The sequence below is a fragment of the Typopeltis vanoorti genome, chromosome 16 (genome assembly GCF_054136105.1).
Source record: "Typopeltis vanoorti isolate ZY-2024b chromosome 16, IOZ_Tvanoo_1.0, whole genome shotgun sequence".
Taxonomy (NCBI): Eukaryota; Metazoa; Arthropoda; class Arachnida; order Uropygi; family Thelyphonidae; genus Typopeltis; species Typopeltis vanoorti.
Window position 1 is genome coordinate 96,311,723 of NC_143564.1, and position 15,121 is coordinate 96,326,843.

Genomic DNA, 15,121 nt, shown 5'->3' on the forward strand with positions numbered 1-15,121 from the left:
TTGTATATTAGGATAACCAAGCAATTTTATATGCTTGGTTATTTTAGCTCCTAATCCCAAGTGTGCAAACAATTAAGTTTGCGCCTGATGCAAAAAACCTTGTTGCAACTTATATAGGTAAAGTTGATAAGGCTTTGTATTACTAAAACCTTGGTATTTAGGGTCTAGCTACTCACTGAGGAGACCTCAAAAAAGGTCGAAACCGGTCTGGGTAGTGACCCCACCCATAATGCATTGCAGTATACATCTTCTAGTGAGATGTGCTTTACATTATGGGAAAATACTAAGAATAGTGATCAAAGCTTTAACCACCTTTACAATGAGTTGCCTGGTGTTGTACCATCTTTAGACTTGAACTTTGTTTCAGGCGCAAACTTAATTGTTTGCATACTTGGGATTAGGAGCTAAAATAACCAAGCATATAAAATTGCTTGGTTATCCTAATATATATATATATATATAAACAGAGTTTTGCGCATGAAATATATTCACGTCGGAACTACTTGTATATAGAGGCTAATGACTTCGTATCACTTGCCTTAGTAGTTAAAACCACGTATAAAATTTCTTGGTATCTAACGTATATATTACACCCAAGGTAAAACACTTTCTACATCTATATATCTACGCACGAGTGTGGTCTGAAATGTTCTAGGCCTAACAATGAAAAACGAATTTATAATTTAAAAATTATTTTTATTTTTCAACATGACCTCCGTTAAGACTAATACATTTATTCCAGCGATGCTCCAGTGCCATTATCCCGTTCCTGTAGTGATTCTCAGTAAGATCTGCAAAATACCCCTCTACAGCTGCAAAACCTCTTGATTCGAAGAAAAACGCTGACCAGCGAGGAAGAGTTTTAGTTTTGGGAAGAGATAGAAGTCAGCGGGAGCCAAATCTAGGGAATAGGGTGGATGCTCCAACAATTCATTGTGCAGATCCCTTAATCTTCCCATTGCCAGAACACCTTTGTGGGCAGGTGCATTGTCCTGATGAAAGATGATTTTTTTCTTCTGCAAACCGCGTCTTTTCTCACGAATTTTTTCGTCTAGTCTGCTTAAAGGATTGGAATAATATTCCCCGGTTATTGTTTTACCCTTTTCAAGATAATATACAAAATGCATTAGTATCCAAAACATCAATGCCATGACGTTGTCTTCTTTGGTGCTGAATAACCGGCTTCTGTTCACTGTTTTGACTGCTGTTTGGATTCTGGTACGTACTGGTGAATCCAAGTCTCATCCATAGTAATAAATCGACGCATAAAATCAGTTTTATTCTTGTTAAAACGCTCCAAGCACTGTTCAGAGATTTTCATGCGAGTATGTTTTTGATCTGCTGTGAGCAAATCAAAATGCAATCAAATGCAATTCTACACGTTCCTTTGAAATGCTTCTAGTCTCAGCAATTTCACACACTTTGACTCGCCGGTCACCCAATACCATATCGTGCACTTGATCAATGATTTCTGGTGTTGTTACACTTTTTGGACGTCCTTCACGTGGATCACCTTCAAGGCTGGTACGGCCACGTTTAAACTCGGCAACCCATGTTTTAATTGTCGAAAACGAAGAAGAGTGCCCATAAAGTTAATGAACTTTTGAATGAATCTCTTTTGGTGTTAAACCTTCTTTTACAAAGAATTTTATAACCGCACGATACTCAATTTTATCCATTTCGAGGGATACAGGCAACACTTTGGCTTCCGACATCTGTATAAAACAAACTACTTGATAGAATGACTTGCAATTTCACATGGATGCTTATGACAGATGTACTAACTTAGAAAAAAAATCTTGCCGATAGTGTTGCCATCTGTGGTCGAGCCTGAGAACGTGTTAGACTACCGTCGTGTATATATATTTGAAAAATACATGTAGAGGAGTTTGTTGGAAATACTAGAAGCATTTGGAATGAAAGACGTAAAAAAGTTTAAGTTTGAAGCTAAACTGTATATGGGTGTTTATCAGAAGCACGTGCATTTATAGGAAAGGGCAGAAGATTATGTTTTTAATGTTTAATATATAAATGACTAAGTAAACAGGCATGAAATAACAGCAATACAGAGTAGTTATAAAGTTATTCGCTAGTTTAAATGGAAACCAAAATATTACGTTATTCTTAATTTCCATGACGTGTCCTCTACTAACAAATTATCAACGAGAAAACCTAAAAGAAAAAAAAAGCTAAATTTACTCGTGTAACTTTCGACCTCATTGCTAATGGCTTTATTATGCTAATGGTAATTAGGAACGTTCCTTCTGTTGCTTGCGCTTTGACATTTTAGTTATCTGAAAATCGCCTCAGAGAAGTAGCGAACAAGGCTTTCTAATTGGTTGTAACTAGCGAGAAGGTCGTTCAAAATGAAATCTGGAGCGAAGAGACAATCGACACTGAATTGTTAGTGAAACTACTGAGCTTCGTCTAATGAAGGTTAACGTATCATGTGGTTGAATTATTTAATATTTTCTTTCTAGACTCACTTTTTAATTTTCCGCATCGTAAGGAGATGCCGGTGATTTGTGGAAGCACTGCGTTTAGGGTAAGATTTCCAGATGTGACTATAAATTGAAAACTGGCGTCTATATGAATATATCGTTAATATTGCCATGTGCGAACCTAATTTATGGGAGTGCTAAAATGTTTATAAAATATTTCGAGCAAGAAACTTATTAGTAAGCAGAATTTTAAGCTTTAAACTTCTAGAGAGAATGAAAATGGGATTTGATAGCATGTGTTAAGGAAATTCTGTGAAGGTTACAAAAAAAAAAAAGACTTAGGGAATGGTGGAATGTAATTTTATTTATTTATTTCGTGCATGAACTACAGAAAATACAAGAGCATACATATAAATGATTAAACGCATACATTTAAAGAAACAGACATTAAAAGAAAAACTGCCATTTGCATAAAATATTACGCAAAAAACAAAATGTCAGATTTCACACATCCAGTGACTAATATACTTTAAAGCTGTTTCATTGCACTGCATCAAATCTTCTCGGGTACATATATTATTAATGTCTATTAAGCAGCATTGCAGAAGATGATCCATGGTTTGTGTTTCACCACATGAGCAGCTGTCATTGTCTGTGTAGCCCCATCTGGCCATATTCTGCTTTGATCTGTCTGCCCATTCCGGAACGAAGTCTATTCAATGTCTTCCATCTTTGCCAGTCAAGATGTAAGCACGGAAGGAAGAGATTCGTTTAAATATTCAGAGCCTCTGGAGATTGTTCTTGCCACATTGTTGCCCTTGTAGCTTTTATGGAATCAAACAGCAGTTCCACTGAGTGAATAAAACGTTTCCTTGATCTTAGCCTCTTATGTACTGCAAAATGTCCGTACTAAGGATGCCGTTCATCATTTAGTTGTTTCCGCTCATATCTACTCTGTGTAGTCCTTCTGATGGGCATTTTTTGTAGGCTTAAGGCAGCCGGTAATGTGCCGACATGTTTCATTAAGAACCGTATCAATAATTTTGACATGTGATGATCTTTCCAAAACAGGGCTAGCATACTCGGCTGTCGTAAAGCAGAGTGCCAATGCAGAGGTGTGCTGTACTTGGGGACTTGCACCCTACCGAGATGATGTTAATCGACGCAGAATATTATTACGTGTTTGAGTTTTGGCTGAGGTCCTCTCTATGTGTCGCTTATAATTTAGGGTCTCATCTAGTGTAACACCTAGGTAAGTTGGATTTGGATAACTGAGTTTCACACCATTCCATTCTATATTCAACTCTCTCCTCGCCTCCCTATTATTGAGATGGAAAAAAAACATTTGGGTTTTACTGGGATTTGGTTTCAAGTTGGTTTTCCTTATAGTAAACTGTAAGGGTTTCTAGCTCTTTTGTGAGCTGCTTCTCAATGTTAGCAAAGGATTTTGCTTTTTGCTTGATAAGCTATTGCCGGTCATCTGCATATAAGAAGGTTCTTGACCGTGGGTTATAGGTTGATCATTAGTACATATATTGAAGATGGAAGATCGCACACTTCCCTGAGATAGACCATTTTTTTGGATACGCCATCTGCTCTTTTTACCGCTGAAAATCAACAAAGAATCTCCTGCTGAACAGCAGCGACCTAAATATCTCCACTAACCTAAATAGCTGTTTGTCATGCTGTAAATTTTGACTATAAGCTCTCTAAGATTTAGTGTGTCGTATGCTGCTGTCAAATCTATAAATACAGCTCCTGTTGCTAACCACCTTTTAAAGCCGTCCTCAATAAACTGTGTTAAGCTTAATACTTGTCCAGTGCATGATCTTCCTGGTCTAAATCCTGCCTATTCTTTTATCAGCACTTTCTCTATTTCTGAAATTAGTCTGTTCAAGATTAACAACTCCTACAGCTTCACTCTTTTGATCCTCAGCAGGTTTACCCGGTTTCAGGATAGGTATTACTTTCGTTTGCCTCCATATGCTGGGTATTTTATCAAATTTCCAACAAAAGTTGAAAGATTCTAACAACCACTCTGTTGTCTTTTCTCCCGGATTCCTTAGTATCTCGTTTCTGATATCATCTATACCGGCAGTGTTTCTTGGTTTTAAGGCTTTCAGGGCATTTTCTAGTTCCTCTTTAGTAAATGATGCTTCGAAGAGATTATTTTTTGAATCCCTAACTTTTTTAATATAATCTTTAGGTATTTTTCCTTCGGTACTTGGTTTACCATTCAGAGATGGCTGAGTTGCAATTTGGTTTGCATTTATACTAACTTCGATTGCTGCTGTTGTGGGGTCACCAGATATTTTTTTGCGTAAGAGCCAGCATTTCCTACTGTGCTTCATATCTAAGCTTTTAATTTTCTCTGCCCATTGCTGACTTCTTTTTTGAGACAGTGTTGCTCTAAGTTCCTCTCCTGCATCAATTGTTTCTGATGAAAACGGATCTTTATTATATATCTGGTATTGCCAAATGGTGCTCTGTAAAACCTGGAATGTAACATATTCTACAACCTCTTGGGATGTGTCTGGTAGGAGACCGTCTAATAGCTTTGATGAACTTTCCATAATTTTTTGGTCTGGGTGAAATGTTGGTCAAGTTTATGTCTAATTTTCCTGAGAACTATTCCAAGTTAGCATTTTTAAAATTAAAGTGTCGGAGTGGTGGGAAAATTTGCAGCAATATTGGTCTATGTTGTGAACTTGGGATTGGTACGGTACCTGTTTAGTGCACTGATTAGCTATTCCAGTACTAACAAATCCAAGGTCTGGGTTATAACCTCTTTTCCATCTTACACTGTTAAATGATGATGGCTGTTTAGGATCGTGTATAAGATTCATTTGATTACTTTCAGCTCACTGTTCAACTAACTCTCCATCCTCATTTGTTCCACTATAACCCCACCGTGTGCTATGACTTAAAGTCGCCTATAATAATAGCAGATTTCCTTTGTGTCAAGTACTGGGAGATGTCAAAAGCAAAGGTTATACCAGGTAGTTTATATACTTAGAAAACACTGATGTTATCCAGATCTATTCCAAGGATTTCTATGTTATTAGGCATCCTGTAACCTGGAGTTCCTGGCGAGTGAAGATAGCACTTCCATACTTTTGAGTAACAAGTTAATAAGAGCATTAACAGTCCGCTAAAACTATCTTAAGAATTTTTTAAGCTGTGAAAATGGTCAGTTCGTTCAAATTACTTTCAAAGTTATTCTTTATCTAGTTTCATTCCATTGTCACTTTTGTTTGTTATGATTTAAACTTTTTTTTCGTTTTTCTATAAAAGAAATTCTCACAGACCTTCGATGACCCAATATTTAGCCATTTCGGACCAAATTCGTATTTGTGCGGCGTATTTCTTTTTAGAACTGTTACTAGACTGTCATTATAATAAATGTATAGAGTTATTAGACATTCTGTACTGTAGTGTAAAATTTTAGTTTGCCAATATCTTCGTAATAATGGCTTCAAAATAAATTTAGATAAAACAAAGTTAGATCGAAATCTATTACTAAAATGGAATGATATGAACAGTGAAGGCAAAAAGATACCATTATCTACATATCGACAACAACTTCAAGTGCAATTCCCATGTTAACGTTTTAGAAAATAAAAGAAAACAATAGAATCTACTCTGTTAAAAATTGTCGGCACAGAATTCTTGAGAGATGCATACGGTAATTGTGGATAAGGTCTCTTTTCAGTACCACACAGTATATCATTTTTTGGGATAGAGTGGTGGGTACCATTATAAGAACATTCAAAAATTTCCATTATGTGACGTTGTTTATCATCAGCTACGCCGTGGGCGAAACTGAGTGGTGGTATTGAGAGCACCAAGAGCAATATTACACAAATCCTTTCAAAACGTAGCCCCCAACACCTATAATAAATAACCTGACGATACGAAAATCTTAGGATTACGTATTTTTACATATTTAGGAAATTCGCCAATTTGAACGAGCTGTTTAAAGCTGCAAATTAATATTGCATTTATAAAATCGCATCGCAACTATTCTCTACTTTTTATGATTTGTATATATCAAACAAAGATAGTTTCGATTCTTGTTTTACTCTCGGCCATTTGCACTTCATAAGAACCATTCCAGAAGATTCATTGGAATTCACGCGAAGTTTAAAAGAAATTTCCCATCGCAAACATTTTTCTCGATACGAAATTTGATTTTACATTTAGGGACCGTTGGGGACAAACAAAAATCTGTGTATTTTATGAAAGAAACGAACTCTCACTTTCTGATATCAAGAGAATATTGATCATTCGATTTCGATGTTGCCATTTGAAGAAATCTAAAATGGCTGTCGTGGCCATCACTTGAACATGTTTTAACTATTGTGATCAAGTAACGCACAGCAAATTGTACAATTATGATACGTTAGTCTCAAAAGTACAGTAAACGAATGATTGATAGTGAGTGGAATATTTTAAGCAACGAATCTTTTTAATGGCATAAGATATCAATTTGGGAAAAGAGTCCCATATTTTTAGCATTAAGTTACATATTTCAATCTATACTTACAGAATATTCTCAAATAGGTTGTATCAATCTGCTTTGCTACAATGTTCATGGCTTCGCACGCTACCCAACCATTATCAGCACCGTTAGCTTCTTCGATATGCAGAACTACGGTGGATGAGTTCCCATAGCTGTCAGTGTAGTTGAATTCCTCTCCGTCTATCTGAAAATCGATCTGCCTCAAGGTGTAATTCGACTTCAGTCGCGTCGTATTCCAACTCACGGACGGCATCGGTTCTCCGGAGGCAGTACAAATTAATTCCACGGACTGATTTTCTATTATTTCTATTTCTCTAGGTGATGATGTAACTCTAGGAACATCTATCAAAACAAAGAATTAAGTTGAAAATTTCTAGATAGGCGAACCAAAGGTTAGGAATAGAGTTTAGCATTTATTTAAAATTGTAGTAAAAAAAAACTATAGTTAAAAATAAAGAAATAAATAAAAATGCACGAGAAGCAAGCAAAAATGCACAAAAAAAAACTGACCCTGCTCTATTAGAGAAGTAAATTTTTTTAAGATGAATATGATGGTTTGGAACAAAGGAATAATATTAGTTTCCATACGGTTAGCCAGATGGTACTACTATCATTAGCACAAAGACTACAGATATTGTCTAGGATGCGAAAAAACGTAGATGCTTTTCAGTTGAAGTGAGTTCACAAGTGTCATATGGAAGCGGAGGATTTTCATCAAGTATTCATCAATCAAAAGTGTGGATTTTAACTACAGTTCGATTTGAACAACGAGAATTTGGAAACAGATATTGAAAAGAAACAAAACTTGCATTCAAAAACACTGCATCCTTCCAATAATATAAATTGCTTTTATTTAAATTAAGGGGATATTAAATCCCACATTGTTTTAAAACCGAATAAGAAACTCAAAGATTGGAATCAGAGTTTCATGCCGAATATAGTATAAAAAACTATAAAAGTATCGGCGACTACTAGCGTGAGCTAATGCAAGTAGTCCAAGTACGTAGTACAAACTCGGGCAAATCGCAGCAAAGGTGGTAAGGTTCTGATTGCTATTTTTGGTATTTTACATAATGTAAAACACATTTCCTAGGAAACGTATGCTGATATCGCCGAAATGAAGCCGATTGGCTCTTTATATTTAAGTAACTTAATGGGTGCACCTTTTGGACCACTCGTATAGCAGAGTATATAAGTTCTTTTCGCTATACCCTTTGGTGTTAATCTGGTCTAGCTACTCACTGATGAAACCTCAATAACGGCTGAAACCGGTCTGGGTAGTGACCTCCCACCATAATGTAATAAGAGCATACATCTCCTAAGAAATGTGTTTTTATATTATGGAAAATACCAAGAATAGCGATCAGAACTTTACCACCTTGCTGCAAGTTGCCCAAGTTTGTACTACGTACTTGCATTAGCTCACGCTAGTAATCGCCGATACTTTTATAGTTTTTTATATTATATTCGGCATGAAACTCTGATTCCAATCTTTGAGTTTCTTATTCGGTTTTAAAACAATGTGGGATTTAATATCCCGTTAATTTAAATAATGTTTACATCGCCGAAACGAAGCCTATTTGCTCTTTATATTTAAGTAAAATGAATTGCTTTATTTACCATCAATCTGTTTCCGACCTAAAGCCAATCAAGTTAATCCAACACCTGTTCTTACCACGGCTTCTTGCTCTCTGTACAACACTATCTACCTGATAGTGTTGAGGAAACCTTTTTTTTTTTTTTTTTTTTTTTATTACTTCCCAGTTTCACATGTTGAACATGTCAAAAGCTTCAGAGTAGTCTACGAAACACATTAGCGTAAGGAGTTTAAATTATTTATACTTTTCGGTGTTGTGGCAAATCCATTTATATCTGAACATTTTTGTCGTCAGTTTTCATCTAGTTGGTGCGCGCCTAATTAATTTCTATGATGAGGTCTCCTGGAATGATGAAAGTGTAACTATTCGGTAGACAGCATGATTAATCTTCCACTTGAAAGTGATTTTAAAGAGTTGCAATATCTGCTGTGTTTTTAACTTATAATCTGTGTAAGCTGCAAACATTTTTGATAAATATTTCAAGACGCTTTATCATTTGCAAATTGATAAACACTTTGTGAGTTGTCCGGTGCTCATGCTAAGAATTTTAGTTCGTTCTCTAGCACCTATTCACATTTCGAATTTATCTTTCCATCGTACACGATAAAATCTGCGTCTCTTTGACTGCGAAGTTTTCAGAAAATATCTTTAGTCATTTTCGGTAGCTTAAATCTATCTTCTTGCAGATCCTTTCTTAATAATTTCATGACGAGAAACGACATGCTAAGCCCTTGTCCTTATTGGCCAGACTCCAAGAGTGCGACGTTACGGCTCGTGCGACTTAATGTATACTCGCGTTTAATTCCAAGTCAACTAGTGTAACATCGAAGTCTATATTTAAAAAAAATAATAAAAAATCGCACGAGGCCTTCATAGCGGATCTGCAACATTTGGTGTATGAACTATCTTCAACTGAAGGCTAGTTATCTGGGAGAAAAGTTCTTTCTGTAGGAAACTGAGGTTTTTCCTTCCTGCAAAACAAGCAAATCGGTCAGAATATATGCGACTAACAAACGTATATTGGCCTCATAATCGTAGCCGCCTCGACTGAAATTCTAAACACTCCGACCATAAGCCTGAAATATCTAGGTTCGAATTCAGCTGAAAGTGAACTATCAGTGTCATAAGGATGGCAAAGGGTTTTAATTGCAAACGAGGCATAGTGGCAAGAAGAGAAAACACGCTGTTAAGACATGACAGAGTTGGTCTTACAAATCAAAATTAAGTTGATTAGGATGTAACTTCAATAGAAAAAATCTGATCTTGCATGACGTCGCATATGGTATTGGCAACAAAACGTAAGCTCATGCTGGCCTGACGAATGAAATATCATGAACAAGTAATGCAAATTTCAGTCAGAATAAGTTTATTTTCAGTACTATAATTTAAATTCATCCCCCTTTATTGGATACATTTTTCAAAACAAAAAAGAAAGTTATACTTACAAGTCTGCGGCGCAATTAACACAACAGGCTTGAAGATTTAACAAAGACCGACGGTAGGGGATGATATAAGGGAAAAAATGGATTACATAAAAGATTTAATAGTGTTAGGAGATGTGTATGCAGTTCTTTGTTACTTTAGAAGTAATTACCAGACAAGAAAGATTAAAATTTCCGAATATAGCAAAATAAATGTGTTTATACAAAATATCTATATTCCGTCCTCTTTAAGATATGATAATTAAGGGTTTAAAAAAATCTCAAGACAGCGTGATGGGATTCCCAAGAATCGGGTGGTGTTTTAGTTAATAGCTCTTAACAACATTAAGGACGGAGGCCATTTGTTATAACAAAATGTGCAAACACCAACAAGTGTAGGCTTAATCCTCTCCTCCCCCCCCTCTTGTAGGAAGAGGCACTACGTCGTTGAGTCCAATGCCTATCCGTAAAAAACTTGACCTCACTCGATTAATTTCACTGCCGAGTGTTCTCGCACCTAGGCTTGTTGAAGTGCGAAGACACTATCGGCATGTAAACAGACGCTTTCGTAAACTAACATAGGCAAAGTGGATACTAGATCCGACATTGTTTCAAAGCCGAATGTTTGAAGAAACTAATAAAGTTTCGTAAGTTGACCTGCGAAAAAAGCTTACGAGAATACAATCCTCAGCACCCCCAAGTTGCCTTAGATTGCACTACTTAAAAGACATGAGCGCAGCCCATATATTCGCCTTTTATTAGTGCATTTGATAAAGGTTTCACTGGTCTGACAGCTGTTTGTCTAACTGGTTAATTCTCTTCAGAGACCAGGCAGAAACTTCGAGAGCAAAAACTCTCGTTCAGTATTCAAGAAATCGAAATGTCAGTGAAATGTATTTTTCTTAAGTGAACTCTCGGTCGGTGCGTAAAAGTAATTACTAAAAGAAGCGCCAAAAGGCTTCATTTCGGCGATGTAACATTACACAGGCGAAGTGGATATTAGATCCAACATTATTTCAAAGCAAAATGTTTGTAGAACCTATTCTCGCAAGCTCTAAGGTCGAATTATGAAACTTCTATAGTTTCTGCAAACATTTGGCTTTGAAATAATGTTGGATCTAATATCCACCTTGCCTATGTAACTTTATCTGTCCCAAATGAAGCCTTTTGGCTCTTCCTTTAGTAATTGCTTTCATAAACAGTTGAAATCACCTGACAAATGAATAACTGTATAATTGAATAAGCATTGCTGCTCAGGATTACAAAGCAGCATCTGACGTGTTCATTGGGAACTTTAGGCGTTTATCTCTCTCATTGTAGACGTAATTCGAATCTGCTTTTTCAGCTCTAGGATCCACCCATTCTCTTTGTACTTCCTAGCATGCTAGAGGCACCACTGAATACATCGTTAGTTGCCGTAGTCAGTCGGGAATGTTAAGCTACTACACTATTGTTCTGTCTGTGAAATATCAAACCAGAAAATGATTAAGTTGGATGTCATAAAAACAGATCGACCTCTTCGTCTTTCCAGGTCACAGATAGATGTAATCCTCACCTAGAGATAAAAATATACGAATTACACAATTTGTTCATCTTTCAAATTATGCTTCCACAAATAACCCTGTGCAACAACATTGCTAAAAGAAGCACGTTGCGGTGCTCTGTGCTTCTTTTAGCGGAATTACTGAAGAATAAAAATATATATATATATATATAAAACGTAGTTTGCACGCACAAAACCTCGAACTTTGAAATTACAGAAGTCCGGTGTGTCCGATACCGTGATTATGGAAGTTTTCTTTAAACGGATGAACTTCCGTCTTAGATACGAATTGTACGTCCTTTGTAATGATGGCTATTAACATGGTTATACACAACTAAATGAGGCAATCCAACTTCCCGTACGGGTATGAAGGCAGATGGAGATAAAGATTATATTCTCAAAATTTACTGTGTGCTGCTCGAATGTCTTTCGTTTACTGTTCTCAAGAGATTTGGTTAATAAGAAAAAAAAAATCAAGTGCTGCACAGTAAGATAATGATGTGAGGGCTAACGAGGGATGTATTTCCTAACCACACTTAAAACAGAATGATTGCAGTCAAAAGTTATTTACTTCAAGAAAAATAACTGTTTCAAATATTTCAAACGCATAAGTTTATTTAAAAAAATAAAACAGCAGTAAGAAGAATTGTGAATTGCAATGTCGTATGTTAAGTCACTTCTCCTTGGGATGAATAAATTCAGCGTGGGCTTTGTGGGCTCAATATACACCGATTTTGTCACGCATGCTCAGAGCCTCTTCCGTAGCTTAGTCGATATCGATGATGCCTGGTTCCCTTCGGCCAGAAGGAACCAGGTTCGAATCCCTTGTACGACGTGGACCTCGGGCGTTCCAATTAAAGGTGAGTTATCCGGTCATAAGGAGCTGCATTAACTAAGACCTCAGTCTTAGTTAATTAGGCCGCAAATCTAAACAAAAAAGAAGCACACTCGAATTTTACTGGGGTATCCAAGATTCCAGTTTTGTGTTTTGTCTCAAAAGTGAACCTGTAGGATTCACTTTTGAGACGTATTACTTGATCCTTTCCTCCTTATCTTTATTGGTCTTCTCCTGTTCAGGAGGTTGGCTACAATGACGTAACTCATGTTTGATTACGAGCGTAAAGGATCAAGTGAGGACCCACTTGATCCTTTACAGTCATAAAATAATCTAAAAGGTGTAAAAATCGGTACGAGACTGCTGTTGAGACATTTGAGTATCGTAGTTTCTTAGAAATAATTTAATATCCTCAGTATTCATAATTAGGAGAGTTGGCGTAACAGATTCGTCTAAATTCTGGTTGCACGAGATAACTAAATGACTGGCTGACATTTGCATACAAATTTTTTTTTTTTTTTTTTTTTGTAACAGATGCAATATTTAGGTAGCTGGATCTCAGAGAAAGGAACTTCCGAGTTGGACATTAGAAATAGAATAGGCAAAGCTGAATCGGCATTTATGGAAATGAAGAGAATTTTAATAAATAAGGATATTAAAATAGGTGTGAGAATTAGAATAGTTAAAGCAGCAGTCTAGAGTATTTCAAGTCATGGAAGTGAGTCATGGACACTCAGAAAGAGAGAGAGATGGAAAGAATTAATGCATTGGAAATGTGGTGTAATAGAAAGACGGAAAAGATTAGCTATACAGAGAGAATATCAAATCAAGAAGTTTTAAGACGAGTTGGGATGGAAAGAACACTGCTTAAAAACATTATGCAAAGAAAGACCAGATTTACAGGACATCTTCTGAGAGGTTCTTCGGGACACCTGACAAGAACTATATTACAAGGGAAAGTTGAGGGGAAGAGAAGACGTGGAAGGCCAATCAAAGAGTGGTTCAATGACATCGTGGAATGGACTGATTTAAGAATGACGGAGGCAACAGACCGAGAGAAATGGAGAAGAGCTGCTCATCTGCTGCAACCCTCTATTTAGACGATGCTACCGGACGACGACGTAACTGGTGCAATCTTGATAGTAATCAGAATGGGATTTTAGTACTCAGAACAACGAAATTATCTTGCATGTAATAAGCTGACAAGAAAAAATAAACGCATAATATCACACAAAAATACCGAAAGCCTCAAAATTAGCGCATTCCATGCTCATATATTATGATTGATATATTGTAAGTTTTGGTTTGCACAGTATCGTCGACAGGGTGTAGCATAGAGGCAGCCTGCTTCACAAGGCTTAATAAGGGCGCTCGTTCAGCCATATTGCGGTAGGAGCCGTCGCTATGCTAACAATTCCAATTAGCATAGCACGTGTGGAAAGAAGTTTTTCCAAGTTTAAACTGATTAAAAATTATTTGCGAACAGCAATGACCCAAGAAAGATTGGTTGGTCTAGCAACTATATCGACAGAGGCGGACATAGCTCATGATTTAAATTTAGAAAAGCTTATAACAGTTTTATTGTGTGATATCCCCGTAGAACAAACATTTAATTAATATTATTATGTAATCGTTTTGCATTAATGTTTCTCTTGTAATAAAAACAAAATAGAAATTGGAGATTTTCTTATATTTTGTCTTATAATTCATTAGGGGCGATATTTAATTGTTTGTCTCAGGGCGCGATCTAATCTGGCGACGGCACTGGGTTTGCAGTATCATTAAAAATGAAAATCGCCCACAGTTCAATTTAAAAATGATCAATATGAGCAGCCTATGGACAAACAGTTCCAAGTCTGTTCGGTTGATGAAGGCCATCGGCTTACACTTTTACATCAGTACCTCTGTTTTAAACAGGAACAAATAATCAGTCTAGACATTTACCCCCCCGCCCTTCCCTAGAGATTATGTCTGAACAACGCATTCTTGCATTAGTAAAGTCACAAATGCATTTCTGCTGTTGTCGCTATTGTGGTAAGACATGATACATCAACTTTCGCGGATACCTTAAGTACTTCGACAATTCTTAACAGTGCAAGTTTCAATTCAATAATTTTTTTTTTTTTTTTTTTTTTGTAAGACATGTTTCCAATTAGAAAAAAGTGCTAATATCTTTACATAACAGTTTCTTCTACAGTTTTTTATTAAGTCTGAATAGCCGAACTGTACAGTTTTTGAGTCAGTTGCTTCTACGAAATTTAATTACTCAGGTAATTACTCAATTTAGGTAATTGAGTAATTACCTGTTAAGGAAGAGTGATAGTTTGCTATCCCTATTCATCCTCCTCCCCAGTCCCTTAAAGACTAAAATATCAAGCGTAGAGATCTTGAATCAAAAGACGTACACAGAAAGGGCAGAAGAATCAAACTACCTTTCTTTAGATTCAGGAATAAGCGGTTTGTTTACCCCAAAGGCATCTTTCCACCTCATGGGTTCTCTTCCATTTCAATACTTGAGAATTCGTTATGGGAGCATCTCAACATGAGTTAAATAGCAGAAATTAATTTCAGTTCCGCCACATTTTTGAGTGCTCTTCAGCATCGGGTGTCAACTAAAAGTCTAAAACATTCTCAACTCAATCTCTCTTCAGAAGTGGTGCATCTCCCATTCCGAAGTTCATATTTTCATACGCCGTGCAATCAATTCCGAAACTTTTAAGTTTCATTTACTTGGCCATGAGACAATAGCATATTCTTATTA

General features: G+C 36.4%; 1 protein-coding gene across 1 annotated transcript in view; it reads right to left on the reverse strand.

The window, feature by feature from the left end:
• Positions 1 to 15,121, reverse strand: part of LOC150098203 (high affinity nerve growth factor receptor-like) — a 192,416-nt gene that overhangs the window by 26,190 nt on the left and 151,105 nt on the right. The window contains 1 exon segment of the mRNA XM_090406278.1: positions 6,988 to 7,305. Within this exon segment, the coding sequence (XP_090262404.1) occupies positions 6,988 to 7,305 (318 nt within the window).